The sequence below is a fragment of the Anas acuta genome, chromosome 12 (genome assembly GCF_963932015.1).
Source record: "Anas acuta chromosome 12, bAnaAcu1.1, whole genome shotgun sequence".
In the NCBI taxonomy this organism is placed as follows: domain Eukaryota; kingdom Metazoa; phylum Chordata; class Aves; order Anseriformes; family Anatidae; genus Anas; species Anas acuta.
Window position 1 is genome coordinate 20,833,319 of NC_088990.1, and position 16,151 is coordinate 20,849,469.

General features: G+C 38.1%; 1 protein-coding gene and 1 long non-coding RNA gene across 8 annotated transcripts in view; one reads left to right on the forward strand and one right to left on the reverse strand.

Annotated features, from left to right (window-relative positions):
- The window catches only part of LOC137863113 (uncharacterized), a 43,730-nt gene that overhangs the window by 24,796 nt on the left and 2,783 nt on the right, over nt 1–16,151 (forward strand). Inside the window, exons 5-7 of the long non-coding RNA XR_011100696.1 lie at nt 11,795–11,868; nt 14,097–14,245; nt 15,601–15,880. This is a non-coding gene — a long non-coding RNA (uncharacterized lncRNA). The remainder of the gene's footprint in view (nt 1–11,794; nt 11,869–14,096; nt 14,246–15,600; nt 15,881–16,151) is intronic.
- SLC12A1 (solute carrier family 12 member 1) overlaps nt 1–16,151 on the reverse strand; it is a 51,778-nt gene that overhangs the window by 18,008 nt on the left and 17,619 nt on the right. For all 7 annotated transcript variants that reach the window (XM_068695988.1, XM_068695989.1, XM_068695985.1 and 4 more), the window contains 8 exons: nt 12,966–13,050; nt 11,094–11,245; nt 9,361–9,468; nt 8,454–8,577; nt 7,440–7,541; nt 5,440–5,595; nt 3,654–3,753; nt 3,456–3,567 (listed from right to left, as the gene is read on the reverse strand). In XM_068695988.1, the coding sequence (XP_068552089.1) occupies nt 3,456–3,567; nt 3,654–3,753; nt 5,440–5,595; nt 7,440–7,541; nt 8,454–8,577; nt 9,361–9,468; nt 11,094–11,245; nt 12,966–13,050 (939 nt within the window). The remainder of the gene's footprint in view (nt 1–3,455; nt 3,568–3,653; nt 3,754–5,439; nt 5,596–7,439; nt 7,542–8,453; nt 8,578–9,360; nt 9,469–11,093; nt 11,246–12,965; nt 13,051–16,151) is intronic.

Genomic DNA, 16,151 nt, shown 5'->3' on the forward strand with positions numbered 1-16,151 from the left:
TTGTTACCAGGTCCTCCCAGCGGTCATCTGGTAATTTAATGAGGCAAAATCCATGTCTATATCCAAGTCATAAGACCTGGTACATTCTCAGCTTGGCAATCAGTCCCCAGAAAGATTTGGCCCAGGGGAGACATCAAGGCTGCCAGCAGGGAATTTAGACAGATAAGATAAGTTTGGGGAGCATATATCTGGAATTCAACTGATTTCAAAAATCTGTGCTCTTGAGGTGTGAGGTTAAGGTTTGTGAGGCCTTGTTTATTCCTTTTTATACTGATTTTTAGAAATCTGTAACAGTAATCTAGCTCTTCTGCAGTGAAGATGAAACACAGAGACAGATGCTCAAGATGCTGGCTTTGGAGTGTTACTGGCTGTACAGGTAGTTTTTGCTTTCTGAGGAAGAATAGAAAGTGGAATTGTAAACTGTGGGAGTGTGTTCAGCAACATCAGAGACAGAAGTAATAATTAAATGTGTCAGAAAGATGCAGATAACTTGGAAGTGCTTGAAATCAAGTGAGTGTGTTTGCTTGTTCCTAAGGAGGGAAGTGGTACCAGACTGGTTTGTTAGAAACAGATAATTTAGAACTTGAGTTGGCTACGGAGTTGAGTTCCATGCAGTCTTCAGTCACCACTTTACTATTTTATAATTTCTAGTAGTTTTGAGGGTGCAAGCTGCCATTTTGGTTACAAAGGGACAGGAAACTAATAGAACTCAATAAAACTTTATACAACAAACTAGAAAGGCTTGGTAAACTCATGCTCAGGAGGTTGTATTTCAAAATTCATATTTAAATCTTTCATACTTAAAGTAAGTTAGTATCTGGTAGCTTCTCCTGATAAGCTAGGAAATTGGTTAAAATTGAGTAGAGGAAGAATTAGATATATTTATTTTTTTTAGCCATAACATATACTATAGGCTCAAAATTTCCCAATCGAGAACAGCATAAAACTGAAACTGAAAGATATTCACTCTGAAATGAAGCGTACAGGAAGAATCACTTAATTTAAAAACAATTTTAAATGGGTGATATGGATTGTAAACTCAAAATTTCTTTGTCTCAGAGCTTTCCAGCCTTGCTGAAATACCTTTTTTTTTTTTTTTTTTTTTTTTTTTTTTTCTGGAAGGAAGGAAATTGGATGTACTGTATGTTTATAGAGATGTAGAAATAACTGCAATACATTTACTTTCACTTAGTTGGTATTGGCTGATAGAAAAAGGAGAGAAGGGGATAGAAAAGGAGAAAATTTTCAGCAAGTTCCATGTATAAAGCAGCATTGAAAAAGAAAATGATCTGGCAGAGTTTGTGTGTCATGTTTTATCTGCACATTTTTCATTGTTTCAAATAATAATGTGAATTTTGATCTGATCAAAAGCAGGCTGGATTGATGCTTACTCAGGCATCATCCCTCACATAGTTCTGTTAATGAATGACTTTTTGGAAAGTACAGGAGGAGGGAGGTAAATGCACATGATCTTTCAGAGACGATGCTGCACTCTTGTGTGACACTAAGCTTACTGGAGTATTTCTTAACATGTAACTCGAGAAGAGTTTGCTGCATTATTAATGAACTTGTGAATTCGTGAAAAGGAAAAAAAATAAAACATTTACAAATATCTTGCACAGAGATGCTTCTGCTGTCCAAGGGGACAGTCCCACTTCATCAGATAGCCTATCTGTCCTCCCCTGCTCCTCCTTTGTATCACTGTTCATGTTTTGCAATTGTGCAGTGAATTTCGGTACAGATGAAGATTAACCTTGCAAAAATATTTGTGAAAACAGGGAGAAAAGCAGAATAGCCCTTTTCACTGGAAAATCACTGTTCAAGCCCACACGCAGCCACAACCTTAAAGATGGTTTAGAAGCTGTCTGTCTGTATGTTAAATTCCTATATTTATTTTACCCATTTGTGAACATTATCATGTTCCCAGGAAGTTTATTGCCCTCATTTGGGATAGGGAATGGAAGATGTTCCCTTTGGCATAGTCTCAAAACTTTAGCATAGCTAGCAGCATATCAGCCTTTGAGGCAAAATATGTTGGATATTACATTTGTGGGTAAATGGTCTTGCTGTTTTTGTTATGATATGTATTGTATCTTCAGTACAGTGCCTGGATTTCCAGTCATAGCTCTCTCTGGAGTACTGCAAGCTTATGTGACAGTAAGACACCTCACAGTCTTGTACTATGGCAGCAAACTTATTCTAAATACATTATGACATTCCCACTCCCAGGAGACAGGAATTTTATCATCCGGTTGTTGCCATAGTTTTGCAAATTGCTAAGGTTCATCGTGTCACACTTTTATTACCAATCAAATTAAATTTAGCTTTTGTTACTGGAGAAATAATAGGGGAAAAAATGCTTACACTGACAAAATAGACATAGTTGGTTTTTTTTGTAGACTAAAATGAAATTTCAGTTCTACATAGAAAGTGGTAATATCAGAGAAATGTGCCTAAATAAATCAGAAAACATGCTGGAAATCAACCTTATGAATCTGCCTAATCTCAGGATCTTCTTGAGTTTGATTCTGTGCTTACTGAATGCAGTGGGAAAGCTACCAATAATTACAATAGAAAAGGATTTGGGCCATTCACTCTTTATAGATTCATTCAGTTTGGAAAAAATCACATGTAGCTTCTCTATACTTTCATTCTTCAAAGTGACAGCATCAAAGGAATTATTCTTATGCTCATGTGGAAGAATACATTATCTTGTCTGGAGTGACTCTATTAGTTAGATTCTGCAGTCCCTTTTAGTGTCATGGACCTTTTATTTCCTCTCAAAAGGTTGTTGTAATATTTAAAATGCGTTTTCTCTTCTATAATACAAACCCATCTATTTTTGTCATTTCCTAATTAAAGTCTAATGTTCATCCTTTTAAAATACACAACTTCCTGTCTACTTATAGCTAGAAATATATTTTGCTTCTTTCTTTAGAAGATCTTGGAAAACTATGTTTATACTCAAAATTAGCAGTGTTACAATTCTGGAGAAAGCACTGCACAGAGATCTGAATTACTTGCCAACCCCCTGCAAATGAGTGGCAAAGCTGGAAACAGAGCTTAGGTAATTGTCTCTAGTGCTAGATTCCTGAGAGAACTCTGCCTCCCTCTTTTTTTTTTTTCTTTTTTTTTTTAAACCTTACTGTGTCAATTTAAAAAAAAAATTGCAATGCTTTATTTTTTAAAACTTTTATAATTTTTTTGGTCCATCTACTATGAGCTCTGAAATGCATCACAATGAGGCATTTACCAACAGGCTCTACATCAGCCAATAGCTTTCTTGTCAAGACTTATGACAAAATTCATTCTCAGTGTGAATCTTTTTCATGGTCTGCACAGAAGCTTGTCAGCACCAGTGGGAACATTGTGTGCCAACTGAAAGTGGAATGTGTAATGGGGATATGCAGCACCCATCAGTGCTGAACTTTTGTATTTATGCGAGTTGACCTTACCGTATACACTTCACAGCAGATACACAGCCCATTGTTTTTTGTGAAAGTATGTGTGATGTCTAGCAGAGCAGGCCTGATCATAGGAGCTCCTGTTAATACTATGCACTGGGGTCTGTTAGGAGGAAAAAACAGATTGTATTTAATTGGGTAATGTACTTATTCAGAGTAAGCCATTCAGCTGTTCACTGGAAATCTTACCTGAAGTTTTTCACGTGATCTTCCACTGCAGTTAAAGCCAGAGCACTGTCCAAGGCATTAATATAATAAAGAGCTTGTGTAGAAGAGCCCCAATTTACTTCTGCATATAATAAAGATAAATAATGCATATTAAACCATGGGCTCTTCTCTGTGTTCTATTACAAAGGTCAGAAATCATGTTATCTATGAGCCAAAGCAGTGTATATTCTACAATGCTTAGATATAGATCTACCCTTCTTTATGCTTCATAAGAAAAGTTAGTTTGTGTGATGCAAAAACAACGTGCAAATGAATTGTCTCATTATTTTTATAAAAAGCATAAGCAAAGTTATTTCTTCTGCTTGGGAAATGTTTTCTTACATGTTTCATTAACTTTGTACCCTTTCCCCATGTATAAAATGGACAGCCCTGAGCAATCCATTCGGTGTGGAATTTGAGGAAGTTCAAATTAATCCATTAGCAGGGAATATCACAAGCTCTGGTTAGTTCTGTTCTTCTGTATGGGGCAAAAATTGTTCTCCCAAACTAATTTTGGCATATAGATTGTCTTCTCTGTTCTTTGGTGGAAGGAGGCAGATAAGAAACAACTTTCCACACTGAGGTCAACGTGAATGCAGATCAAGTCCAGTTATGTCAAGGTACAGAGCTAATGCTTAGTGAAAGTAAGTAGAAGGATGTCTAGAGGCCTTCTTTTCTGAGGAATATTAGGCTTTTTGAACCACTCCATTGTTGGTAGGTAAGTGCTGAACAAAAGTCACTATCTTGGAGAGTTGGAGATGGATAGATTTTTGCTTGGTGTCTTCAGTGAATGTAACCAGGCTTTAAGCTGCTACTTTCCAGCAAGGACGTTCATTGGTAATATACTAGGAAAAGGGCAACAATCTTCAAATGTGTTTCTGACACCCCATCTTTTCACAGCTGCATTCGTGGTGTACAGGGAAAGAGCCACAGACCATCCCAGTAGGTATGAGAGCACAAATAGGGAGGACACACAACGATGAACTAATATACACAGAAAAGAGTAACACAGGCTCAGACCAGATGCTGCTGTATCAACCTAGCTGCAATGAAAGCACATTATGCTGGGAGATTTGCCTTTTTTCTTTGTATTATTTGTTTCACTGAACAAGGTATTCAGATGGTTAGCACTAAAATCTGGACCTGGGTTAGTTTAGTCTTGGCTATGAATAACCAGACTAAGTTGTCTCATACTGGTGCTGTATTGCAATAGTGCACTGATTTCTAAGGACAGCTCCTGTGATTTGCTGAGCTACTAAGCAATCTTTTCCAGCAGTAAAATGTGCCTATATTTCATGATTTACTGAGGAATTATATGAAGGTAGTGGAGGAAGATCGGTTCACAATGCAGCTTGTGTTTTTATTGTACAGTGGCAGCAGGTTTCACTTTTTTGAGTGAGGATGCCAGACGAGACAGCTAAGAACACAGCAAAATTCAAGCAAGGTTTTGTGTATGGATGGAAAAATGTTATGAGTGAAACTCAAGTGAAAGCCCAGATTAACTCTTTAATAATGATGTGGGAAAAAACTGGTGTGCTGGACCATTTATACAAAGCCCTGAACCTGAAGTGCTTGTTAAAAAGGCAAAAGTCCAGAAAACTATTGTCTTAATCTATTTTATATAAAGTGGGATATGATGGTTCAAACTTCCCTGTAAGGAAAGGTGTTTAAGAAGAAGGAATGGGTGCTTCTATAAGCAGAATTAATTCCAGTAAAGTCTGCTGAGGCTGCATAACATATACATAAAATAAGTGTCTTGTGGCCTTACCTGGTTTCTTATATGTCACATAAATATATAGAAAGAGTTCAATGGCATAAGTGATGAGAGCTGCCCACCAGTTGATGACAAACATGACGCCACAGCACAACAGGGCTCCAAAGAGTGATACCCACATGTTATAATATCTGAATGCAGGTCTCCAACCTGTTTAAAGAGAATTGAGGAAATTGGAAGAGCAGAAAAATATACAAAGCAAATGGCAATCCACTGGTCTTGCACATACAGACTCACATGCAGTTTTTTTCAGGCTCTGTCAGAAGGGTTGGGAGGGGTATGTGCAAGTTCTCAGGCAACAGGTACTTCCAGGGTATTGGCTGGTTTAGATTTCTATACATACCAAATACTGGGGCTTGCAAACCTTTCACTATAAACTGCTTCCTGCTGCTTTGTCCAGCCTCGCTTTGAATGGCTTTTATGTGTTTTTGCCAAAATAAAGTTCACTAGTTCAGAACTGAAAATAGGCTTTCCCGTAACTCCAAGTAATAGGTTATTACGTCCTTCTGATGCATACGCATAGAACTTTTTAATAGAAGCTAAATGCTTGCTGAGAGGACAGTTTGTCCCAATGCTCTAAGTACATGTGTCTTTCAAATTTGTAAATTGCCTGGCCTTGCTGCATAAAAATAAAATCATTGACAATTGACTTAAAAAAGATATTATTCCTACTGCTCTTCAGCTGCAGTACTGAATCCTTCCCCTGCTAGCAATGAAAATGAAGCAAGCAGCGAGCCTCCATGGTTTGCAGGTCTCTGCTAGGTGTTCTACAGAGCAGACTCTTTGGAGAGGAGAAAAACACTGAAGATATGAGGAGAGGTTGAGCAACCCTATTTTGGATCATCTTTGTAATGAGGGAATGGGAAGGTCCTGCTGTGAAGAAATTTGCTATCCTGCAGCCTTGCAATTATGATAATCTATCATTGTGAATTGGCAGAAATTAACTGGAGGAAATTAGAAAAAAAAAAAAAGGGTACGGTTTTGTCAGGAAATGTTAAGTAGTGGCAGAGTTGAATCAGATGCACGTATGTGAAATATGTAGGGGTAATTTTTACTCAGCTCTAAGGCCATGTAAAGCAGATCTGCATTTGTTCAGCTATGCAGGTAATTAGCAGAAGTGTTCATCTTTTCTGCCCTCTGAACAAATGGCACCATGCAGATCTGTTGGAGGGAAGCTGATGTAGGCATTTTTGCTACCACTGCAGGTTTCTTCATGCTGGAAATCAAAAATGTGTTCTCTGCTTCTTGAATTGAATAATTTATTCATATCAGCAGGAACATGTCTTTCCTGTGTGCCCTAAATGGTGCTGCTCAGCTGATTGACTTTAGTCTTTAAAGTGTCACCCCTCCGTTAATGATGATGAGGAGGACTGTTCATCTGTGGTGATGCATATGCCTGCAAGCCTGTATTTTCCCTTGCTGTACAAGTGTAAAGAGTAACTCCCAAGTTACCCTTGTAGAGGCCCTCATTGTGTTCTACCCTACATTTCTGCTACTAGCCACTGCAGAGCTGATGCTGTTCTGGGGACCTGTTCTTGTTCTGTGTGTTCCCTCCAAGGCTGTATTACTACTAGCACAGTTACTGCTCATGAACCTTCTGCAAATTTCACCATAGTTCTGGCAGAGACAGGCATAATGATACCCCAGTATACCTTGCTTACTTTATGTGGTCAGAGGTAGCATAGCTTTTTATTCATCCATGTTGAGTGATAGTGAGGAGAAATACACCCTAAGGAAGAGCTTTTCTGCTCCAGTGGGATTCACCAAAGTCTTTTTCATCTTGTACAACTGCAGGGAATGTAAGGGCTAGAGCCATTATTTTTGTCTCTTGCAGATAAATAAAATGTCATCATATTCAATGGGAGCAGTAAAACCTCAGATCACATAGCTTAGATGTTTTACAGGTACTGCAGCTTTCTCTGACATACAGTTGAAAACTTGCAGAGATAAGTCTGTGTAGCCCACCCTTAAATCACTGGTGAATGACGACTCACCTGGAGATTTTGCATATGAGGCATGAAAGCAGGAGAAATTAATCAAAGCATATGAAGCCAGGAAGAAATTGGAGATGATGGGAGCAATGGTATTCAGTTCAGCTGCAAGACACACACACAAGCATCAGTTTCCTAGGTTGTGGATAGCTTTCTTCTGACTGCATTAAATCTGGATACTGTCTGAATTTTTTATTCAGGGAGTTTTGCTATTTTCCTGTGGCACTAATTTAAGGCCACCTTGATATACCCTCATTTATATTAGTGTGTCTGCTCATTTTAATAATATATATGCCACGTAAGGTTATACTTGATGCTCCAGTCCTGCAGACTGCCTCTTAATGATGTGGATCTGGTATGAATTTCAGAGCTTTAAATATGTTATTCAGAGGACACGTGTTTCTTGAAAGGCTTTTAGTCAAAATGTATTGTTTTGCTTTTTAAATGGTGATCTGAATTCTCTTTACTAAACTTCCTATTTGTTGAGAGTGTCACAAAATTTGAAATTGAAATCTCAGAAAAAATAATTTAAAAGATCCAACTCCCCAAAATTACTGATAATAGTGATAGCACACTCAATATGGTAGCTAAGTTTTTCTGCCACCAGTGCTGGCAATTTGGGCTGTGCCTTTGAGCTGATTGTGGGAAAGGCTTGACAGAGTAGGCCTCCTAATTATCTCAAAATTATTTCACATCCATACGCAATATGAACTGGAAATACATTTTCAAAGTTGGATATTGCCTTATTTGATATAGTTCTAAGCGCTGCCCTCTTACAGTGAAATGAACAGGAGCTGCACCCGCTTAGTATCTTTGGCAATGAGGCTCTGGTGGTACTGTGCTATTACCAGAGTCCCTGTTTGTTTCTCTTTGCTTTAAGAGTAATGAAATTGCTGCCAGAGCTTTGAGTGTGCTTACCTGACTGGAAGTTTTCCTAACCATAGCTAATCATTGTATTAAAATGTCAGTTTATATACTTTCAAAACATATATTGCAGTTATGTAATTATATACAAACCAATCAATATGAACGCCATAGCAATCACAAAAGTGAGAACGTATCCTCTGATTGGCTCATTGTTTTTTCCATATCCTTTGGCAAAGAAGTGGAGCCCTTTATAGACGTTGTCCTTGCAAAGAGCCTGGTAGACAAATCAGAATTCAATTCTGCTGAGCAGTGATCTCTTTCAGAAGAAATTCACCATATGTGAGTGACAGCTTGTGCTAGGTTTTTGCTAAACAAAAATTAAATCTATCTTAGTACTTCAAGTTCATCTATTGCTACGGCATGTAAACGTTCAAATAAGGTGATAAGCCAATATCCTGCTAAATTATAGCAGAAAAAAAAATCACAGTCATTTGACACTTATCCAGTACTTTAAAAAGACATGAACAGAATTAAATACAGTCTAAACTGGAGGAAACTGTTGAAGAAATCAGAGCTTTGCTGTAAGGGTGCAAGCTATCGTTCTGTCCCGTGCCCCGTGTTCCCATTCACATTGCTGGGAAACACATAGCTGGTGCCCTGGTGGAGTGTGGAGAGAGCCTGTCTGAGCACCCTGCCAGTACAGGAATGAGGGCTGCTGCATGTTCCTGGCATTACTGAGCTATGGGCTGGCTTTCTGTCAGGAGATAGAAGTGGTCCTGAAAATAGCCTTGAAGCTATCGAAAACCAGCACCTGTTTCTGCCACCAAGCTGAGTTCCGACCAAAGGAACATTACCATCCTAAATGCTCCCCCCTCTGTGAGGCTGCCAAGACCTGTCTGTTTCTGTAGAAAAACATTCTATGTACTGTTTCCCTTGGTTTGTCCTCCTACATATATTACTGTTGTTTAAATACCTATCACTTTTGGCACAGAGCTCAACTAAATTGTTCGTCTTTGAAGTAAAATAGAGTATAAGGAAATGGATATTTTGATTTTACCTGGAAAACTTTTGGTGCACTGACAAGAGATGCCAGAGCTGATGACAGAGTAGCAGAAAAGATGCCAGCTGTGATGAGAGGACCAAAGCCAGACACCATGCTCATCACCTTAAAAAAAAAAAAAAATCAGACTTGCATTTGGATACATTTTTGATCACAGATCCATTTAAGTACTCTATGTACAGCTTTTCATGGTCCTAAATTCAATACACTACAAACCAGCTGTGAGGTAGGGGAGTAGTGTTATTCCTGTTTCAGTGAAAAGCAACTGAGGCACAGCTGAATTTTTATAAAAACCTGCAGCTATCTGCTGAGGTAAATGATATCTGTGAGATTTCCTTACCTCCCGTACTGACTGGCTACTACAAGTCACAGTCTCTGCTTGATGGGTAAATAGTCAGTGGTAGTAAAAAGGGAAAGTGGAAACAGCAGGAAAGAGCCCCAAAGTGCTAAATGTGGTCAGAGGGTCTGAGATTTGTTTTATGTTGTTATTGTTTGTTTGTTTGTTTGTTTGTTTTAATTATTATTGTTTAATATGGCTAAAAAAGCAAGAGAAGAATACGTGACTGTGCTGGCACAACAGCCACACCACAAACTGTGATGCTGGGCACCGTCAGGCCTCCTTCAGCCCTTCCAAAGGGGCCTTTCCTGGCCTTTACCACCGTTACAATAAAAGGGCTGCTAAGTTCAGAAGCACCAGAGAAGGAAGAAAAAGATGAAGTGGATGGATGTGGTTGCCAGATGCTTTTCAGTGTGTAGGAAGTACTCCAGGAAAGAGAGCAGTTAATTTTGGAGATTTGTCAGATGAAGACATAATTCTTTCTGACTTCACTCTGGCAAGGATAAATGCGAGAAATGAAGCTCTGTGCATGGCATGAGTGAAGTCACTGCTTTTAAGGGTTCCCCTGAGTCTGGGCAGCTGAACTGAGGTGGGAATGAGGAAGGAAGGAAAACAGTCTGCGAAGGAATGAAAAGTAGTCTGCGACAGGAACAGTATATCCCTTTCAAGGTGGTTACCCAGCCCTGTCATTTAGCAGAACCAGCTGGGAAGAAAAAAAAAAAAAAAAAAAAAAAAGCAAGTGTCTTTAAAAGCATGTGCGGGTAGGTGGTGAGCTCCTCTTGGGGCTGTGAAGCTGAGGGGCTGAACAGACATCTGGGAGCTGTGGTTGTGGTGCTGCAGAAGAACTGCTTTTCTTTGATCTTTTGCCTAAGCTCTATTTTGAAGGATAAAAATGGCAGACAGTATCTCTAGCCTAGGAGAAAGATTGCATTACTTCCCACTTGACTATTTTTGGATACTTTTTTTTATAAGAAGTCGGAGCTCTGGCTTTCGTGCAGTGGCACAAGCCTCTAACAGCGGCCACAGCACCCCTGAGGTAAAAATCACATTCTTGTGTAAAGAGCAGTGAGATGAGCTGCTCATCTGACAGGAGTTCCCGAGGTCTTTGTTAAGTCTAGGCTTTGAGTTTGAAGGTGTTGGAGTAGATAGCGTTGCATGGTACTTCTTGAAAGGGGAGATGAAGACCTTAGCAGAGTACTGGGAAGGCTAGTGATGGCAGTGTGAAGGTAATAAGGAATGCAAGAATGTTTTGCTTTGATTATTCCTACAGTTTTAGACTTTTTTAGATGAAAGTGGATGTTCTGTTGCAGTCAGTTGTTAGTAAATAATATTTTCGCATGTTTGTACTTATGTATTCATGCATTGCTTATGATTATACATATTTCATTAAAACCTGAAAATTATTCATCAGCCCATAATCACATGGCTGATTTCTGCATCTGGAAAAATCGTAGCCTAAGTTGCAGGCAGATGATCCATTGCAGCTCATTCCAGATACAACTGTATCATTGATGTTCCCAGTAGCATCTCGGACAACACAGGAGGCTGTGGACACAACAGCATATTATTATTTTCCTTCCTCATGATGCCACAAGAATGTTCTTGCCATACGTTGACACAGTCTGCATATATTTTGTACAGTCACTGCCTTAGTGTCATGCCAAAGAGTAGTGTTTTCATGTCAGGCAGAGATTACTTCCCTGTACTTTGGCTAAGTTTCTTATGTTATCTTTAAGCAACTCTTTATTTCTGTTACTCTTAAAATAGTCAAATAGTTGACTAATGAAGACTAGCATTTTTCTGAAAGTAGAGAACCAGACACTGGAGATCAATAATAAATTAACTGAGAAGTAGATTGTCAGTCTGTGACAAATTTTACAAGTGTCAGTATTCAAAGGTAACATGTCAATGCGGGTCCTAGATCCAGACACACTTTTTTTTTTTTTGGTTTAACAAGGACACACAGTTGCTTTAGAGACCCAGATCCTCATCTGTTTAAATTGTCACAGATCAGTACAGTAAGAAAAACCTTGAAGAGGATAAATTGCTTGTAGTCTTTGTGTTTAATGATAATGTTTCTGCTGTTTTTTCTAGTTTGCTGCTAGAATGGGAAGAAATATATGGAGTTAATGTAGAAAGCTGATCTCTATGTCTTTAACAGCCAAAGTGTAAGTTCATATTGTATTTTCAAACATGTCAAAAATGTTATTGAGAATCGAAAGTAACCGTTATCTATTTAGCAAATCAGTATATAAATAAATAAATATTACACTGAATAGTAGACAGCTCTGAAGTCGAAATACAGCTATTGCTTATGAGAACAGAACAATGTATTAACAAAAATTTATAGCAAAATGAAAAATGACTGCTTCAATTGTAATTGAAAGTGAAATGTAGATCCAAATCATGTGATATCTGAGCTGAAATTTGACTCGAGTATTCCGTCTTTTGTATAAAGTACAAGGATTGTTAAAGTCAGGAAGACTTGAGATTCATCTCCCAGGAAAGTGAGTACCCTGCAGGACTTTCATACAATGCTGGGATATTTGGTCATAGAGAGGGGTGTCATTTACAACACTCATTATTACTGTACTGTTCAAATAGAAGAAAAAAAATATTTCTTGATCAGAAATTTAGTATACCCTTGTAATGAGAACTTTATTGCATGTTTATCCAACACAGTACCTAGCCTCCTTTTTATACTTGTGTTCATTTTTGTTACCTCACATTCCAATATTGTAGAGCAGTTAGTAATATAGGGCATCTTCTTGAAGAGAGGCAATTGATTTGTCTTTGATACACAACATATAAAATAAGTGTATTGCCATGACACTGATGAGTGCTTACTAAGACTAATGAGTGTAAATAGAAGCCATATGAAACTTCAAAGTGAATGAGAAAGAAAAGATGAGCAGATTGATTTGAAGTTGTTGAATCTTTACTACACTCATGGATACTATAGGCTAGTAGTCTGTCACTGAATCAAATGCAAAAGTAATTGTATAAGTTCAATGAAAATCATTTTTCTATTCTTGTGTAAACTCAAACAAGGCAAATGTCATCCAGCTGCCAAACAGGGACTTTGCTTTTGCTGATTATTTATTTTTATTCGCTGTTTTTACATTCAATAAAATCAAAGCAACTGTTTCTACATAATAAATTCACAGGATGAAAAGGTGTTGAGTTTAATCACTCATTTGCATACTAGGCTTTCAGACTTCATATCTGTGTAAATTAAGACATGAAACAGAGGCTTTATACTTACCTGCACATATTGCAACGCCTATGTAAGCAACTGTTGTTATCAGAATGGCCAGCATTGTTCCTTTGGGTATTGCACCTTGTGGATCCTTAAAATAAAGCAGTGACCAAAACACAGTGAGTTCACGTGCTGTGTTTTGATTGCATTTGCATACCAGTGAGTCCTACCACACTGCAACATGAAGATACTTTTAGAAGGTACAATTTTATCACTTACAGCTGCACCAACATCTCCTGTCCCAGCACATTGATAGCCATGAAACAGTCTGTGGTGCCATGCTCCTATCCCTGTTCATAGAGAAACATAGTCTGCAGGAGCAGAGCTAATGCTTACAGCAGCAGAAGAGTCCTAAACTCTGCATTTCTGGGTGCTCTAAACTCCCCTTACATTGCTGCAATGGCCTTTATTTTAATGTCTTAATGATAAAGTGGATAAATAGTTCCTGAACTAAACATCTAGTTGCTTGAATCACTAGAGCGGGTCCAGATGATTGTTGGATGGTCACATCCAGGCTACGAGACTATTCCGTTCAACATGACATCTTTTTCTCTAGCAGTAGGTAATAGATGTGCAGGCAGCCTCTTAAAGACCTGAATACAGCTCATGTTCTCACTAACCCTTCTGTGCCTTTGTAATTGGATCAGGCTTTTGCTGTAAGCAATTGTTTAAGCAAGTGTAACACACGTCTGCATCAATGCAGTTTATGAGGTTGTCATCATGCTTGTGCAGATGACAAGATTGGACCATTTTTGGTTAATCAGTAAGAGAGCTGCGTATAGTCACCCTGAATGGAATACAGTACTTTTGTGATCCGCAACTAGTAATTGTTGGTACTTGTATCTTGATAACAAACTACTCCTCACTATTTTGATGTTTAATTTAGATGTTTTAATAAGGTTGGGTTATAATGTTTATAGACTGTCTCACAATAATATCAGCTTCATTCATGCAACTTACTTACTTTACTTTCATGTAAGTAAAAAAAATGCAATGACCTGCATTATACATTGTAATTTTAAAGTGGCGTTCAATACCAACCAACCTTATAATCTACTGTGTGTTTGTTTCTGGTAGGAAGCACTCTATGAATTGCCTTGTTAAGTTCCTTTGGTGATTTTTTTTTTTTTGTCATAGATGCCTGGAATACGTTTAAGCCACAAATTTATATACTTTTACAACTACACTAATTGCATGGAAAAATATGTATATAGATTTGGTGACTTGTGTGAAACACGGATGAATGACTTAACTGCATAAATAATTACTATATATTTTTAAATGAGGTAAGGGCCTATTGAACTGAAAAATAACTTCAAAGTCATTTCAGCTCCATAAGACCTTTTGCCCTGACATCCTGGTAACTTTAATTTATACACTTTTGGTGTGCCTCTGGTCACTGTTTCTGTAGAGTTTTATGCTGCAGTCTTAATCACTGTAATCTTAAATCTTAGAGTTAAAGCTTCTTGCTGCTTTGCAACTTTTAAAATATATTAATAATTAAACACATTTAGTATGCCATTAGCATTTTGAGGCCTGCTCCAAAATCCTCTGAAGTCACTAGGAAGATGAGCTCTTTCCATAAGCAGACTCTGGAGTAGCTTACTACTTAGTAGCCTACTAAGTGTGTAGTGGCTACAGAAGCATGTACACAGGTGTTTGTAACAAATTCTAAACAAAGTTTGTCAATCTTACAATTTAAATACTCAGCTTGTCTTTTGGATTTCTGTGGAGGCTGGTTAATTTAATTAGACCTAATGCGTCTAAACATGCTCAGTGGGGAATCTGCAGCCTGGAGGAGCTGGTCATAGACTTTTACTTATTGCCAGACTGAAACAGCTGCAGGGAGCCAACAGGAGACCTGGTTCTCTTGGTCTGTTCAGACTCTTTCAAATAGCTTATGAAAGAAGTGCTGCTGCTTTGGGAGTTTGCCATAGATAGAGAGTACCATGTATAGCAAAAGAATTATTTTTGCTTGATAAAAGGATGGAGATTGTGTGAGGCTGATTCAGTCCCAGTGGACAGAAGTACAATGATTTTTTTTTTTTTTAATTAAAAATGGAATCTCATAAATGTTATTAGTGGCTCAGTTTCTATGTATTTCTCTCTGTGCTTGACTTCAAAAGGAGTCCTCTGAAAACAAAGGAGATGAGGCATAGAGTCAGCGTAAGGGAGGGAAACAAAACCGGCTATCAGGGTTGATAGGATCCTGGTGAACTTGTGATATGCAGAACTAACAGACCTTTGGTCAAATCCTTAAGGTACTAAAGACAGTGAGTCTATATGATAAAATCAAATAATATCATTTGACATGCTGGGGCAATCTAGGTGTAAGCCTGTTCTCTTCGGTGCCTTTTTAGCATTTTATTTATGGTGTTTTTGTTGTTTGTTTTAAGTATAAGATTCCAAAGCTTGAGTTATAGATACCCTGCTGCCTACCCTGTTGCATTTTGGTTTTCTTGTAATGCTGCAAAGTATTGCATTGCCGTATATTTGCTAGAGATATTTTACAAAATGTTTCTGAGCTTTGAATTAGTTAATCTTTGTGTTTAGCTTTAAACACTCTTCATGTTAAACACACTGTGCAGAGTCGAGAAAACTAGAGGGCACTCAAAACTAAATTCTTGTCTCTAATTTACAGTTAGAGTTTAGATGCTGGAGGTAGCATCTTGTGCAACTGCTGTACTGCAAAAGGAGCGAGGACTTCACAGAACAGCCCCAGCAAGATATTTAGGCACCCTTGGACCTCCTTTCCTTTTCTCCTCAGACACCTTTCTTTTGCCACAGCTGCAAACCTGCATCTTTTCCTTTGAGCAGCCATAGTGACAAGGGATTGGGACACATTTGCTTTCATTAAATGCTCTGTTTACTCTGCCATTGCTATGACCCTGAACAGACAAAGCTGGTCTCCACTTATTCTTGTGAGTACAAACATGAGCTTGACAGGTCTGTTTTTTGGGATGATGTTATAGGAAATTTTGCAAAAGAGCACCAGGAGATACACACATACTTTCTCTATGTAATGTTCTGCAAACAGGCCATTGTGGCTACATTACTGCGGCTTATTGAAATATGCCTTTAAATGATATAGCAACCCAAATCTGATTGCAGTAATTTGTGTAAATACCCATAATGTATTACAATAGAAAATGTGAAATGGTATTTTTAAATAATAAAACAGGTACTTAAAAG